Genomic DNA, 16472 nt, shown 5'->3' with positions numbered 1-16472 from the left:
ACTTCTCTGGAAACCCAAAAGGAAACAAACAATATAGTAATTTTCAGAATAACCATAAAGGCACATCCGCGCTATAGAATAACCAGTACTCTCCCAATACACTATCCTGTAAAATTGCTATTTATTTTTTTTTTTTTTACTCTCCCTCATATTTTCAGAGACTACAGTATTGCCAACCCCAAGCTTTCAAAAATCATGTATCAGGCCTAAAAAACCCAGGAGACTAGCTGAAAAATCTTGACATTTAAAAAAAAGCAATAAATGTTGGCTTCTTTTTATTTGCCTTCTTTCAGAGCCTCTACAGTGTTCTCTCCTCACATTTTCCAACTTCTCTCTGGAACCACAAGTGCTAGACGCTTACTTTTTAAACAAACGAAAGGTGAGATTCTCACGCAAACCTCTGATTCTTTAGACTCATGATAAAAATCACAAGAGCTGGCAACACGCAAGCCATGAAATTTGAGTCATAGTTCTTCTCTCATGTACAATAGTGTAAACTAGGAGTAACTCCTGTGAAGTAAACAAAGTTACACTGGTGTAAATGGGAGGAGAATCAGGTCCTCAGGCTTTAAGATAAATCACAAGATACACAATACAAAGGTAAAAAGTATAAGAAAGAAAAACTCACTTTTCTTTCAATTTAGAACTTCCCTTCATTCCTTCTTTCAGCTGGTGCTTCATTTAATTCCTTTCATGCGTCAGATGTCTATTTTCTTATATGATGATTTCTCTCACCATAGTTATTCTGTCTACCTTCATCTTGCTTTCAAAGTAATTAATTCTTTTCCACTTGTGCTAAGAGCAGTCACATTGCTGTTAACTACAATGGCAAAGAAAGCTCCCTTCTGTCATCTCTAAAATTCCAGATGGGGGTTTGATGGCAGGTTGTGGAGAAGAAATTTAGTTGTCAGTCACAAGTGCTGTTATTATTTGTAAAAAAAAAAAAAAAAAAAAAAAAATTAAAAACTAAAAAAAAAAAAAAAAAAACCCTTTAAGTGTCATAAGAATGGCCATACTGAGTCAGACTAATAGTCCATCTAGCCCAGTATCCTGTCTTCAGACAGTGGCCAGATTCAGATGCTTCAAAGGGAATGAACAGAACAAGGCAATTTTGAGTGATCCAGTCATCCCTGTCATCCAGTCCTAGCTTCTGGCAGTCAGAGGTTTAGAGACACTCAGAGCATGGGGTTGTCCCCCTGACTACCATGGTAAATAGCCATTGATGGACCTGTCCTCCAGGAACTTACCTAATTCTTTTGTTAACCCAGTTATATGTTTGGCCTTCACAACATCCCATGGCAATGAGTTCCACAGGTTGACTGTGTGTTGCATGAAGAAGTGTTTCCTTGTGTTTGTTTTAAACCTGCTGCCTATTAATTCCATCGGGTAACCCCTAGTTCTTGCGTTATGTGAAGGGGCAAACAACACTTTTTCTCCACACCATTCATGATTTTATAGACCTCAATCATATTCCCCCTTAGCTGTCTCTTTTCTAAACTGAACAGTTCCAGTCTTTTAAATCTCTCCTCCACATGGTAGATGGTCCATATCCCTAAACATTTTTGTTACCCTTCTCTGTACCTTTTCCAATTCTAATACATCCTTTTTTAAATGGGGCAACCAGAATTGCATGTGGTATTCAAGGTGTGGGCATACCGTGGATTTATATGGTTGCATTATGATATTATCTATCCCTTTCCTAATGGTTCCTAACACTTAACTTTTTTTGGCTGCTGCTGTACATTGAGTGGATGTTTTCAGAGAACTATCCACCATGACTCCAAGATCTCTTTCTTGAGCAGTAACAGCTAATTTAGACCCCCATCATTTTGTATGTATAACGGATTATTTTTTCAATGTGCATCACTTTGCACTGATCAACACTGAATTTCATGTGCCATTTGTGGCTCACTCTTAACACCTTTCCCAGACCTGAAGAACTCTGCGTAGCTCAAAAGTTTCTCTCTCTCACCAATAGAAGTTGGTTCAATAAAAGATATTACCGCATCCACTTGGTCTCTCTAATTGTGTTGCCCAGTCACCCAGTTTTGTGAGATCTCTTTGTAGTCAGCATTGCACTTCGAGTAATTTTGTATCATCTGCAGATTTTGCCACTTCACTGTTCATCCCCTCTTCCAGATCATTTATGAATATGAACAGTGCACATCCCAGTACACGTCCCTTGGGGAATGCTGCTATTTACCAGAGGCAATGTGTAACTCTTGATTGGGGGGACAGAGGGACGAGGGGGACACACAATTTAAAGCTTCTGGGGGTGCACATGGCCACTCCACGCATCACCTCTGGGCCCTTCTCATGCTCCCTGTGCCTCCCAAACCCGCTCCAAGCCAACACCACCTTGCCCCCTCTCCTCTCACAGCTCCTTCCCCATTTACTTCTCCCATCGCCTCTCGCTGTGGGCATGGCATGGACCTTAGCAGGCTCCAGCTACCTACTGCCGAGCAGTAGTAGCATGTATGGATCTAACAGGGGCTTGTCCAAACCAAATCTGTTGTGGTTCTCATTCAACCATTAACACACGCAATATTTGATCATGGGATAGTAGGTTTCCCTGATAATCTGTGTAATAGGTCAGCTGCCATCAGAATTCACCATTCTCTGAAACAAAGTATCCTTGATGTAAGACTTGTACCCTTCTCTTCAGCTGCAGCATTTCATCTTTTAAATATCGTTCTCATCTCCTTTTGCGCTCAACTTTGCTGCTCCTGGGCTTGAACTTCTGCAAGGTATTTCTCTGCCTCCGCTTGGGTCAGCAAAGCCTCCGCAGTGAGTCAGGAACAGAGTTGCCTTCTGCTGAGAAGCATGTAATTTCTGCTTCAGCTGCAAGGGATCCCAAAGATGATATGAACAGTTCTACAGCCAGGACTCAGAAACAACTGAAAAACCTGAAGAGAAAACATCCCAGAGACAATTGTTTTAGTGAGGTGCCTTTTCAAGGGAACTCCAGAGGAAGCATCTCAACTGAAAGATTCAGCTGCAACAGGTTTTCATGCCATGCCTAGGGTGACCAGAGGTCCCGATTTTATAGGGATAGTCCCAATTTTTGGGTCTCTTTCTTATATAGGCTCCTATTACCCCCCACCCTGTTCCGATTTTTCACATTTGCTGTATGGTCACCCTAACCATGACCCACATTCAGCCACTTGGCAGCTGGAGTTCCACAGATACAACTCAGAATCCTTTGTACCAATTCTCTTTGCAGTGCTTCAAAAGGAAGTGTCAGGTCTGCAGAGCTTCAAAGAAGGAAACAATATACTGGTTTATGGCAATCTTACAAATTTCTCACACAGTCACTTATCTGGGCAAATTACAATCATTTTAGGACCAGTAAGATATATTTTTCTCATTATAATCATCAAGTTAAAGGGTGCATGCTTAGGAAACTAGATACCTTAGAAACACAGCAAGTAGGTAAATATATTAGATTTATTGTATATGTCTGCCCTGTTATATTTTCAGGCAATGTTGCAAAGCTGGTTTGGTTGGTCTTAGTATCTGGGAACCTAATGCAAATCACTGTGCAAATTTGCTTCAGTAGAATTCCAGAAATATCCTGAAATGGGAGTCAGTTTATTACCCCCGGTTCTTCTGACAAGGGCTGGTTTTGCACTGAGGTGGATTGTTGATCTCCACAGCGCTACGGTGGAAACATACAGGATGTAATCAATTTCCCAAAATGTGCAGCTATGAATTATATGAGATTACTGTATTTTTCATTCTCATATTAGCTCCAATTTGACTGTTCAATGGAGCATTGAAGAGAGACTGGCCACAATCTGTTGTGAAAACCACCCTTTTATTTGCTATATTTATGCATATTGTCACATTGGATTTTCCCAGAAAATTTTTAGACCATCTCCATCTAGAAATCACAAGCTGCCTCTTTATAGCGTCCTCCTTTGGATACATTTCTAACAACCACCACATGGCCAGGTTTTTCCAAGCAAATAGGATGAACACTAGCCTTCTCCTGCTCCTAGCCTGGAAACTCTTCTAGCTCTTACATAGTCCTCTTCTCTGATAGGCAAGAGCCTAGAACATATTCCAAGTGCTTTAATTTAAAAAATAATCTTGGGTCAGATTCTCTCCTGTGCCAAGGTCTACTTAGCACTTGAAAGGTGCGATAGCCTCTAAAGGGGCCAGCTATACAGTTCGATTCTCTGCCCTGTTCAACTCCAACCACAGCAGGTATTAGAGCAGTCTAAGCACTGCTGTAATCTACATCAGCTGGCAGAGATCCTCAAGGAACCATCCAGAGTCACTCACTCTGGCCCCACTTCCTCCAACCCCCTGTATCAGGACTGGAAAAAGGTGGCTTAGGAGCTGGCTATGCTGGCTTTACAGCAATTGAAAGCTCCTCCATACTGTCAGGGAAAATTCTCTGCTGGCCAGATACAACCGGTCCTCGCTTACAGACAGCCCCCCAACCTGAAGCAAATACTCACCAGCAACCAAACACTGTACAACAAAAACACTAACCCAGGAACCTATCCTTGCAACAAAGCCCAATGCCAACTCTGTCCACATATCTAGTCAAGTGACACCATAATAGGACCTAATCACATCAGCCACGCCATCAGGGGCTCATTCACCTGCACATCCACCAATGTGATATATGCCATCATGTGCCAGCAATGCCCCTCTGCCATGTACATTGGCCAAACTGGACAGTCTCTGTGCAACAGAATAAATGGACACAAATCTGACATCAGGAATCATAACATTCAAAAACCAGTAGGAGTGACAGATGTTAAGGTGGCAATTTTGCAACAGAAAAGCTTCAAAAACAGACTCCTCCAGAAGCCGCTGAACTTTAATTAATATGTAAACTAGATACCATTAAACTTAGGTTTGAACAGAGACTAGGAATGGCTCGGTCATTACACTAATTGAAGCTATTTCCCAATGTTAAAGTATCCTCACGCCTTCGTGTCAGCTGTCCTAAATGGGCCATCTTGATTATCACTTCTAAAGTTTTTCTCCCCTGCTGATAATAGCTTCTCTTAATTAATTAGCCTCTTACAGTTGGTATGGGTACTTCCACCTTTTCATGTTCTTTGTACATATAAATATCTTCTTACTGTATGTTCCATTCTATACATCCGATGAAGTGGGCTGTAGCCCATGACAGCTTATGCTCAGATAAATTTCTTATAGTCTCTAAGGTGCCACAAGTACTCCTGTTCTTTTTGCTGACACAGACTAACACAGCTGCTATTCTGAAACCAGACAATATCTTATCCCTTTGCATTCACACACAGGAGTCGGACAAGCGGGAGAGAGTTTCTAGACCCTTATGTTTTCAATCAAATCCCAAATTACAAACCACTAAAAGCAAATGAACTGCAAAACAAGACAGTGATATTTGTACTAGTGGAGACAGACAACATGAGAGAGTTCACCTACATTTGCTCCAGGAACCTCTGTGCATTCCCTGTGCCTATGTCAGTGGTTTGTAGGTGAAGCAGTTGACTCAGAGAAATGACTAAAACCACATTTTCTTTTTCTTGTAAGATAAAATCTCTGCTATGCCCGTGGCAAGATGGCAAAGCATTAACTGGTTGTTTGGACCCTGAGGATGGCATATGCAGCCCCTTGAGGGCAGGGGAGACTTGTTGCAATGCTGATTTTATTTCAAAGCTGCTTTCAAGTTTGGAAAACATGCCTTTCAAAAGGAAAAGGAATTAACTAATTGGTGAGAGGGCTTAGTGCTGAAATGAACCCTGAAGACAAGCAACACATTCAATTCACTAAATTTAAAAAACCCAGCACATCTGGAAATGAATTTGAGGCTTATAAAAAAAAGTATCATTTATTTTTCTGAAAGGTGAGTGACTTTTATTTCAGATAAACTATGAAGATTTGAATTTAAATGAATTATTGCCTCCTCATCACTTCCCTTCTCAGCGATGTGTCATTTAGACCTTGATCCTGCTGTTAAGAGTTAATGTAAAAATTTGCACAAAGGAAGCCATTTGCAGAGTGCACATCAAAAAATTGTATTGATCCTACAAAACCCAAGAACTATGCTGTATATTCTTGGGCACCACCTACTAGCACCTTATCTATTAAATATTTATATATATGCAGACATCTCTTGTAACCCCTGTAATGTCTAGTAGCAGATCAGGATTGGAGGGATTACTGCTGCTGATTGGCTAAGATTTGTGCACAATGCTAGCCTGTGCTAAAACATCCTGTTATTTTTGTAATTTCACCCCTGTGCTTTGGTTTAGTTCATTCACGTGTTACATCTTGTTTTTTTTAGACAACAAGTTCTTTGGGGCAGAGAGTGACATTTAGTGTGTGTGGCTATAGTGCCACGCACAATGGCATACTGCTTTGGTTGGGGCAATGTAAATATTAAACAATAAATATAATTATGATTAATCTAAGAATAACTACGCACCCTTACTCACGTTGAGCAGTACTTATCCATGGAGGTAGTCCCACTGCTCCCAAATCAGGGTTACCAGCATGAGTCAATATTACTCAGCAGAGTAAGCGTTACAGAACTCAGTGCTTCATCTGCACAATATTTCAGTTTCTTTTGTTTGTTAATTTATTTGAGGCCTCCAGCATGCATGGTGTCATGGCATAACTCCCCACTCTGAACCTTAGAGTCCAAAAAAAATGGGGTACCAACATGAATTCCTCTAAGCTTAATTACCAGCTTAGATCTGATAGCTGCCACCACCCAAAAGTATAGAGTATATGTGTTTGGGGCCACTCTGGTACCTCCCCATAAAACCTTCCTTGGGGACCCAAACCAAATTTCCTTAGTCCTCACAACAAAGGGAATAAACCATTTCCCTTCCCCTTCCTTTCCTTCCTCCCAGAATCTTTTCCCGCCCTGGGTACAGTAAGGAGATTCACGTGATTCAAACTCCTTGAAATACACAACAGACAGAGAGGAATTCCCTTCCCTCTCTTTTCTTTTTCCCTCACCACAAGAGGCGCTAACTTGATTACAAACCTCCGTGAATCTAAAATACACAGACGGAATGCACCTTTCCACCGCCTTCCTTTTTCCCTTCTCACCAACCACATTCCCTGGTGGGTACAGATTCCATTATCTTAGAGCTTTTACCACAGGGGAAAAAATTAATCAGGTCTTTAAAAAAGAAAGCTTTTTAATAAAAGAAAGAAAAATAGGAATTCCCTGTAAATTCAAGATGGACAATACACGGAGTCTTCAGCTATAACCACAGGAATACCCTCCCCAGCCTAGTAACAATTACAAATTAGAATCTTCTGATTTGCAAATGAAAGGAAAACATGATCAAAAAAATGACCTACCTGGCCTTTTTTACTCATTACTCACTATTTGAAGTATATAATTAGTAGTAGCCTGTAGTACTCTGGTCACTCTCCGAGAATCCCAGAGAGAACACGGAAAAACACAACAACAAAAAAAAAAAAAGGCTTTCCCCGAGTCACCGAGATTTGAAGAGTATCTTGTCTCCTGATTGTCCTGCGGTCAGGTGTTCCAGCTCAACTGTCGTTATTAACCCTTACGGTAAGGTGTGTAAAAGAGACGAGAACCACTTAACTAATCTGTTTTGACAGGGCGGCGCCCCCACCCAAATTGCAGACAGTGGACGGGGAACGTCACTGGCGATTTCTTCCTAGAACTTTAGAATAAACAGATTAATATAACACATGCACCTTTACATATACTACTAAGTATGTAAACTACAAGACTTTTTACACATGGTCACACAATTACACAGGATATCAGATAAAACTACTTGGTTTTTTAAACAAACTATGTACCCTTTCAAATTCTTGCCTGTTCAACCCTAGAGCTGGTCATGGCAAACCTGCATTTGTCTAATAATTGTTTATCCACAGGCTTTTTAAATAACCTTCCTATATTATTTTCCCTTGTTTCTCCCTACACCTTTTCTGCCCAAGTCAGGCAGCAGTCCTGAAGGATAGCATGCTGCCAAAATGTTGAATCTGATCCTTCCTGACATTACTAGTCATATAAAATCAATCACTAAAGTTCACAGTGGGGACCTCTATGTAATCAAAGAAGGTGGGTGTATATTTTTTTAAACACAAGAAAGAAGTTCCCTTTCTTTGCCTCTGAAAAAGATGATTCTGATTTTACAGCAATCAATATTTATTCTATGGTGAAACTTAAAATTGGAGTCCAGCTCAACAGTAAAGGTAGGTAACTCTTAGTATTTAGGGTGTAATTCTTGGTGACAAAATCCTGGGTTGCAATATAACTTGTGTTAGTATCTGCCACCTAGACTGTTGCATTTGTTTCCTCTGTTGAAATCTGTTTGTTTTACCCCTTCTCTTCTTTGGATTAGAGCTGTGCCAAATCAGGAACCTAAAATCTGAACCTAAGGGATGTGAGGATTTATATTTGAAGTCTGGGAAGCAACTCTCCCTGACCTACAGGCTCAGATCCCAAATTGAAATTAACCTATTTTCTGGTTTGCATAGGGCAGAAATCTCATTAAAAGAGTTGTTTCATCTGAGACAAATGCCACTAGTAGAAGGTTGATTTTTTTTTGGTGGCTCGGGTTCTGTAGTTTCCAAATCAGCATCTTGCTCTTTTAAGACTTCTGAAAGCTTGCTCCACACCTCATCCTCTGAGATTTTGGACGGCACTTCTGATTCTTAGACTTTGGGTTGACTGCTGTAGCTATCTTTAGAATCTCACATTAGTACCTTCTTTGCGTTTTGTTAAATCTGCAGCAAAAGTGTTCTAACATGAAAAATGTGCTGACATTTGAGACTGCTATAACAAGAAATGTGTGGCAGAATGCAAGTAAAATAGAGCCAGGGACATACAATTCTCCCCCAAGGAGTTCAGTCACTATTGTTATTAACAAATTTTTTTAATGAGCATCATCAGCATGGAAGCATGTCCTCTGAAATGGTGGCCAAAGCATGAAGGGGCATACAAATGTTTAGCATATTTGGCATGTAGATACCTCGCAATGCTGGCTATAAAAATCCCATGCAAATGCCTGTTCTCACTTTCTGGTGACATTGTAAATAAGTAGTGGGCAGCAATGGCGTAGCCAGGTTTTCAGTGTACGGGGAGCAAAATAAGTAGTGGGCAGCAATGGCGTAGCCAGGTTTTCAGTGTACGGGGAGCAAACATAAAAAAGGCTCCCTTGGCTTCTCCTCTGGCCACACCTCTGGAGTGGTCCCACCTCCGCTCAGCTTTTGTCCTGCGCCGCCGCCTATCCCCTGCCTGCTCCCAGCACTGGGTGTGCTCCACGTGGGGCTTGCCAGCCAGGCGGCCTTAAAGGCACAGGGGCCCTTTCGCCTCCCCCCACCCGCCGCATTAGCAAAGGGCGGGGAGCGCTTGGCCGTCGAGTCCTGAGCTGAGGAGCCAGCCCCTCTCTCCTCTGGCCATGTCTGCCGCCCCCGCATGGCTCCTCCGGCTGTGCTATTGCGAGAGCCTGCCACACGGCTCCTCCAGCCGTGCTGCTGGCAGCACCAGCCGGCAGGTGCCGCTTCCGCGCCTGCTGCCCTGAGGGGAAGCGGCTGCTTCTACTGAACCCCGCTAGCTACGCTACTGGTGGGCAGCATTATCTCCCATAAACAAACTTGTTTCTTTTAGCAATTGGCTGAACGAGAAGTAGGACAGAATGGACTTGTAGGCTCTTAAGTTTTTGGACTTGTTTTGTTTTTGAGTGCAATTATGTAAGTTGCACTTTCACAATAAAGAGATTGGCCTACAGTACTTGTATGAGTGAATTGAAAAATAAATTTTTATAATTTTTACAGTGCAAATATTTAATAAAAATATTATGAAGTGAGCACTTAGTATTCTGTGTTATAACTGAAATCAATATATTTGAAAATGTAGAAAATCAAAAATATTTAATACATTTCAATTGGTATTCTATTGAGATTAATTGCAATTAATTTTTTAGTTAATTGTGTGAGTTTATTGCAATTAAATTTGTACTAGGGTTGTTGACTATCTTAGCTCTGATGTACACAAGCTCATCCACATGGGTTTCCACAAAGCTGAGCCATCAGTGAATTTGGCTCCATAACTATAAAGCACTCTCCTCAAAAGAAGGGTTGATTATATGTAGGCTTGGAAGGATTCGATTTTTTATCAATAAACATCAATTTTAATACACACACACACACACACACACACACCCCTATTTTAAATACTAATAACCTAAGTTCACACAAAGAAAGAAAAAAGCTGCTTGAGTACTTAAATCAAACTAAGTATATTCACTGTACATTTTGGAATATGATGTTGAACATTAGTGTTTTAATGGTTATAAAGATAACTTCTTGAATCTCAACATCTACTGTTTTTAAATGATTATCTGCCTCTCCTATAATTTCCCACAAGGGTGAAAATTTAAAATTTATAAAAATTGGAAAAGCTTAAAACCCATAATTTTTTGCAACTGAAAATTTAAATTCAATAAAAATGGAAAAAATGCTTAAATAGAAACATTGATATTACTTGTCAACATAATAAAAATTTAATTCTGCCAAGCCTAGTTGCATGTTGGTAAGTCACAAGTAGTTACTTAAGGGACTAGCTAGTCAGAGGTCTTGTCTAGCCTGAGAAATTAATATTGTGTTAGAATATGACCGAGTTATGGTTACTGACATGTTAAATATAACGGACTACCTACACAGAGCGCTAAGCTGCATTTAACATTAGGTTGCAACAACTCCTCAGGGAGTTGCATCTAATGTAACCTAATTGCCTTGTGAAGAGAAGCCCAGAGGAAGGAGTTGAGAAAGGTTGAGACATGGGATTTATTTTTTTAAACCTCATTAATGTTACAATTAAGTAAACATTTTCTGCATTTCCTTTCCCTTCAATTTATGACTGCTAAGTTCTTAACATGCAGGTAGCTGCTTTCTCTTTCATTCCAACCTCTTCTGGCCCCAATCTCCTCCGCTCCTGGTCCCTACCCCAAAAATATTTAAGATTTTAAGTATATTTACCTTAAACTGCTCCTTCTCAAACTTCTTCCTGCTGTGCACTATTTCTCAGGACAGAGATCTTCTCTTGGACTTCTATTTCTCAGCCACTGTACCCATTCCAAATCAACACCTTCCCTGCAGCAACTATTGTCTTCAGTTATATCATAATAAAATATTAGGAAAGTGATAGGGGAGACTTGATGTGAGGACTGTGACTATTTGAATATGTTCCCTCTATTTTGTATCCATGGTTTTTATTTCTCTTCTCTCATGCTGGAGGAACTTACATGTTCAAATCAATTTTTTTCTTGCTGAATACAGCTCCAGTACTCTTTCCAGGCAACTTTCGCATTTAGTGCTGGTTTTCCATGTGTTTGCTACTGCCATCGAATTTGTAGATCAGCACAGGTTCCACAGCACCAGGGCAATGCCATCTCAGGGAAGACCACGCAGGTCCCTTGCTGTAGGTCACATGAGGCAAAGAACCTGCAGCAGAAAGTGCAGGGCAGCTTCACTTGAAATCAGTGGAGGCTTTTTTCCCCATTATCGTCTGAGCACACTTCCACATGAAGCAGCATGTGCAGTTATTCCAAGAGAGTCTTCGGCTCCATTCTCCCCCATGGAACATGGTATTGTTGAATGTATCTGAAGCCAGAGAGGCCCAAAGCCAAGGCTCAGGGCAGAAGGTGCACCTCAAAAGTTGCATACCCACAAGGTGCCTTTTCTACTTGAACTAGCCCTACTAGCCTCAGGTACATTAGTACTAAGTCAGGGGCTTAGGTACCACATCATCATGCTTATAAATTCCTTCATATGAGGGAAGACAATTTGCATATCACACTTAGAAAAAAAGGAGTCATGGGGATTCTCAAACCCATAACTGTTGGTAGGAATTTAGCTGCTGTCTCTGTATTTATGTTAGAGAAGGCAAAAAAAAAAAAAAAAAAAATCAAAGAAAGGTGCTTTGCACTTGGAACAGAATGGGGTAAGGTCTGTGATGGCCTTTAGTTCTTGGAGTTCATTTCACAGTCTCTGATAGCCCCCTGAGAAAATGCTGTCTCCAGCACTGACGGGCTTTACTCTTACTGTTGAGAGTTCCATTGTGCCAGAGGAGCATAAACTGCCTATCACAGTCTTCAGAGCTTTTAGATATCCTAGGCTCAAGCCCTGGAGAGCTCTGAAGATCGGGGCCAAGACCTTAAACTTGATTTGAGATTCTATGGGAAGCCAGTATACAGTGTAGAGGACAGGTCTGATGTGTTTGCAGTAACTTGTGTTGCTGAGGAGAAATGCTGCAGCATTCTGTATTAGATGGAGTTTCCCCAAGTGCTGAAGAATTTATACCCAGGTATACTGGATTGCTGTAATCCAGGTGAGAGATGACGAAGGCATGAATAACTGAGATCAGGGTCTTAGTCCACCCGACTAAGATGGTAGAATGTTACTTGGTGATGCTATGTGAGAGATCAGCATCAGTGAAGAATGCATGCGTACTCCAACACTATGGACCGAACTGACCAATCGTGAGTGTCCATCTTCAACCAAGACTGCATGGTGTCTGCAACCTCTTCCAAATACTGTCCTCTGCCCACCAGCGTCACCCTTGTCCTGCCCAAGTTCTCTTCTGCCAGTTGGTTTTCGTCCAAGAACTGCTCTCATCCAAGCACTGGGCCATCTTGGTGGGAGTAGTATTGTTGTACGTGGTGAAGGATAGGTACTGCAGAATATTATCTGCAAATTGCTGGCACCAGAGTCAGTGTCAATGACCAGTTCACCTAGTGGCTACATGTAGATGTTGAAAAGGACCAGAGAGAACTGATCCTTGTGGAACAACGTAAACAAGGAGTCTAGTGTGGAGGTGCAGTTTCCCATCACTACTTGTTTGGTACATCAATCCAGAAAGGACTCAAACCATTTTAGTACATTACCCTGGACCCAGCACCTCTCTCAGGCGATATAGTCTAATATTATGAAGTTCTATACAATATACTTTGAGTGAGTGCCCATTTTGAGTAGGCCTTTAATACATGGTGAGGTTAGGGAATCAAATTGGTTTCCTTTCCCAAAGGATAGCTCAGCTCTCAAGTTTGGCAAACACTGCCACAACAACTAGAGTAGCAGATGAAAAGTCTGGTTTTAGTGTCTACATACAATTTGGTTTGAACATGGTATAGACAATACTAGATTGAGGGTTTTTAAAACTCTTGAACGTGGGGCCATCTATTAGAAATTAAAAATTAACTCAAATGTCTGATTGCTGGCAAACTTAATTACATCTGAACTTCAAGATTTTCTGCTGCCACCATCATAATAGATTGCAGTGTGTTTGTTTCAATACTGATGGGTTTGGGGGATAGGCATTTTTAAAAAAAGGATGAAGTAAAATAGATCACTCCCAAACAGATGGTAGTAACTACTTTTTATTATTGCAACAATGGCAGATCTTTTCACTCTACCAAATAAGAATACGGAAAGTTTTCTACATCTTAATTTTTCACCTGTCAACTTAATATATTTGCATATTATCTACATACATGTAATGTTATTTCATAAACTTTTGTTTAAACCTGCATATTTATTTTTTTAAATTGGTGTATCAGGAAAACAAGCAGGCACAAGAAGGAAAACTTTCAAAACTTAGGAGTTGCATCACAGTAAACTTATCCTCTAACAGAAAGCAAAAAAAATCACCACTGAGCTCTATTCAGAATGACAAAGAAATAAATACCCAAAGTTCTTTGTACCATTCAATAAGATCTCATGAAGATTGGCCTGTACCTTTTTTGCATGTGGAAACATGGAACAAATACACCACGGTTTTAACCAACTCTTTGAACTTGGTGTTTTTGTTCTGCAGCATTTACATACACCTCACCCTCATTGTGTAAGTTTGCTACCACACACTGTACAGCATCTGTGATCTTCGGCTATGTTAGCTTCAGTGTAAAAATACACCACACACACCAACACAGAGAAACAGCCATTAATGCCTAGTAATGTACAGCTTGATAGAAAAAAAAAATCATATGAAGCAAGTTTCACAACAGTTTTACTAAAACATTAAGCTTCTTTAAATCAGTTTTCAAATATAAAAATTGGATTTTCCTCCTTATAACTGAGAAGTATATTTAAAAAACAATTTTTAAAAAATGGCTGTAATTTAAATCTAATCACTATCATCTGATCCACCTTCTGATCCATGTTCAGACCCCTCAATGTTGGATGCCTCTGGTTCAGATTCATTGCCAGACTCTCTGCCAGAGCCCTCGTTGTCAGATCCTCTATCAGAATCTCTGTCTGAATCACCACTGCGAGAAGCTGGACGAGATTCATTCTCTGACCCACCGGAGTGACTTTTTCCCGACTGTACAGAGTGGCTTCTCCCAGACTGCACAGACTCACTGTCAGACTGTTCTGAATCTGACTGTCTCTTCTTTCTGATTGACCTGTCACTGTCAGAATCCTCATCAGATGGATGAGCACTGGACCTCCGTGGACTACCTACCTCACTACCAGACTTGTTTCTGTTATCTGAATCACTGTCCGACATGATGCGTTTATTGCGCTGCTGTTCAGCATCATCAGAATCACTGTTGCTGTTCCTGGCATTTCTGTTTTTAAAAAAAAGCAGCATAAGCAATTATTAAAGCCGCAAGCATTGGCTTACTACAATCAAGCGAGAATCCTGGATTTCACAGAGATGTTGACACTCCCACTGAGAAGGAAGAAAAGAAAAGGACACTCAAATAATTCAGAGAGGAAGATGGTATCTTGTATCATAGTGAAGTACTCACTATCTTCCCAAGTGCAGTGATTCCTAGTTTGGCTATGAAAAAGGGCATTTGGCAAATCTGTGTGGATCACCAAGGAAATACGGTAGAGAATGAAAAGTGAAACACAAAGAACCCATTTAGACTAACATGATAGTCCTGACTTGCTGAGATTGGAACCCTCCACTTCTCTGACATCACTGAAGCAGAAATACCAAAGGAGACACGAGCATATGCTTTGACTGAGAATGTTTTCCAGACCTCAAAAGTACACACTTTTTGAGCACAGTATTTCAAAGTAATGACTGTTGAATTTTTGTCTGTTTAACAATAATTAGTTTGTTAATTTGAGGAGCGTCAACCCTATAGTTATGTGAATTTAGATTTGGGACTAATATATACTTAGTTTTATTTTAATCATCATCTTCAAGCATGGGTTTGCAACCTCAGGGACTGGATGTCAAGGGGTCACGATCTGCCCTTTACATATTGCTCATTTAGAGAATGATGTCAGTTAACTAGGAAGGGTTGTCCCAGTATGGCAAAGGTTGAAAGCCAATCTCAGAGCTTTTTCCATCAGGTAAAAGTCAGCATTTGACTTTCAAAATGTACAAAAATCAATAAAGATTCATACCCATCATCAGCAATTTTGAGTTTATCCTCATCAGAAGAATCTTCACTAGATGAAATTATGGCTTTTGATTTGATCTTTCCCTTCATTGAAGGAGGCAGACGTTCTGGCTTCGCCTGTATGGGAAAAAATGTGAAGTAATATTGCTTGTTTACTGGAGTAAAACTGATATCAATAACTGTGAGCTTAAAAGTACAGCTGTTCTAACATAACAGATAGCTGTTAGAAATAAGTCTAGTTTTCTACATCCATTTATAAATCTGGTCAGAATTTATGTTCTGATTTCAAAATGGAAGAGGAGAGCTTCAGAAGGATCCCTGTAGCTACTGCCATCTTAGGAGACATAAAATAAGGGGAAAGTATGATGCGTGTTTGCCACAGAAGTATTTTCCATACTTCCCCCTAAAGCAAATGTCACTTTACTGAACGCAGTTGCACTGTAATCTTCCAAACGTAAACAGGAACTATCAAGGCATTACACTTCTAAACTTACAGCCTTTTTCCTCTCTGCTTTGGGTAGACGTCGTTTTTTAAGTCTTGGGCCATTTTCATTTTCTTCATCATCAGTTCCATCATCTCCTTTCTGGGGTCTTAAACACAAAAATCCAGTCAGAATTAATATTTAATTCCTGCATAAACAGCGTATTATTTCCAATAGTGTCAAAGTATCAATGTGTTAACCTGACATTTCTTGTATTATAGGAATATGAACAGTTAGCATTTTGCTAACATTTACGTTTTATAACTGATGTGTATGGCCATTTACAACTGGGAACTTTCTTTTTTAAACAAAGTTGTAAGGCGGAGGGGAAAGCAAATCTACTTGGTCTTATTCTAACATCATCTGCAGGCGCTTGTGTAAGGCATACTCTAAACCGATACTACAGAGTTACAAAAAGAATCAAAAAAAGGTTTAAACTTAGTTACCTCCTCCTCTTTTTCTTCTTCCTCTCTCCATCTTCTTCTTCACCATCTTGTTCACTACCACTGCCTTTCCTCCTCTTTTTCTTTCTGGACACAGGCAGATCTTCGTCACTCTCATCATTGACAAACTCATCAAATTCTCCTCCTTTTCTGGAACGCTGCAATAAGTTAAAAACCCACGCCAT

At 40.3% G+C, this 16472-nt stretch overlaps 1 protein-coding gene across 2 annotated transcripts in view; it reads right to left on the bottom strand.

Annotated features, from left to right (window-relative positions):
• Positions 1 to 13364: 13364 nt before the first annotated feature.
• Positions 13365 to 16472, bottom strand: part of CTR9 (CTR9 component of Paf1/RNA polymerase II complex) — a 32787-nt gene continuing 29679 nt past the window's right edge. Inside the window, exons 22-25 of one of the 2 annotated variants that reach the window (XM_075065175.1) lie at positions 16291 to 16445; positions 15857 to 15953; positions 15367 to 15479; positions 13365 to 14573 (exon numbers count right to left, since the gene is read on the bottom strand). In XM_075065175.1, coding sequence (XP_074921276.1) covers positions 14129 to 14573; positions 15367 to 15479; positions 15857 to 15953; positions 16291 to 16445 — 810 coding nt within the window. In that variant the 3' untranslated portion in view covers positions 13365 to 14128. The remainder of the gene's footprint in view (positions 14574 to 15366; positions 15480 to 15856; positions 15954 to 16290; positions 16446 to 16472) is intronic. The other variant, XM_032762350.2, reaches the window with a different exon arrangement.

Source organism: Chelonoidis abingdonii, chromosome 4 (genome assembly GCF_003597395.2).
Source record: "Chelonoidis abingdonii isolate Lonesome George chromosome 4, CheloAbing_2.0, whole genome shotgun sequence".
Taxonomy (NCBI): domain Eukaryota; kingdom Metazoa; phylum Chordata; order Testudines; family Testudinidae; genus Chelonoidis; species Chelonoidis abingdonii.
The sequence above is the reverse complement of the archived record's forward strand: the minus strand, read 5'-3'. Positions and strand labels throughout refer to the sequence as shown.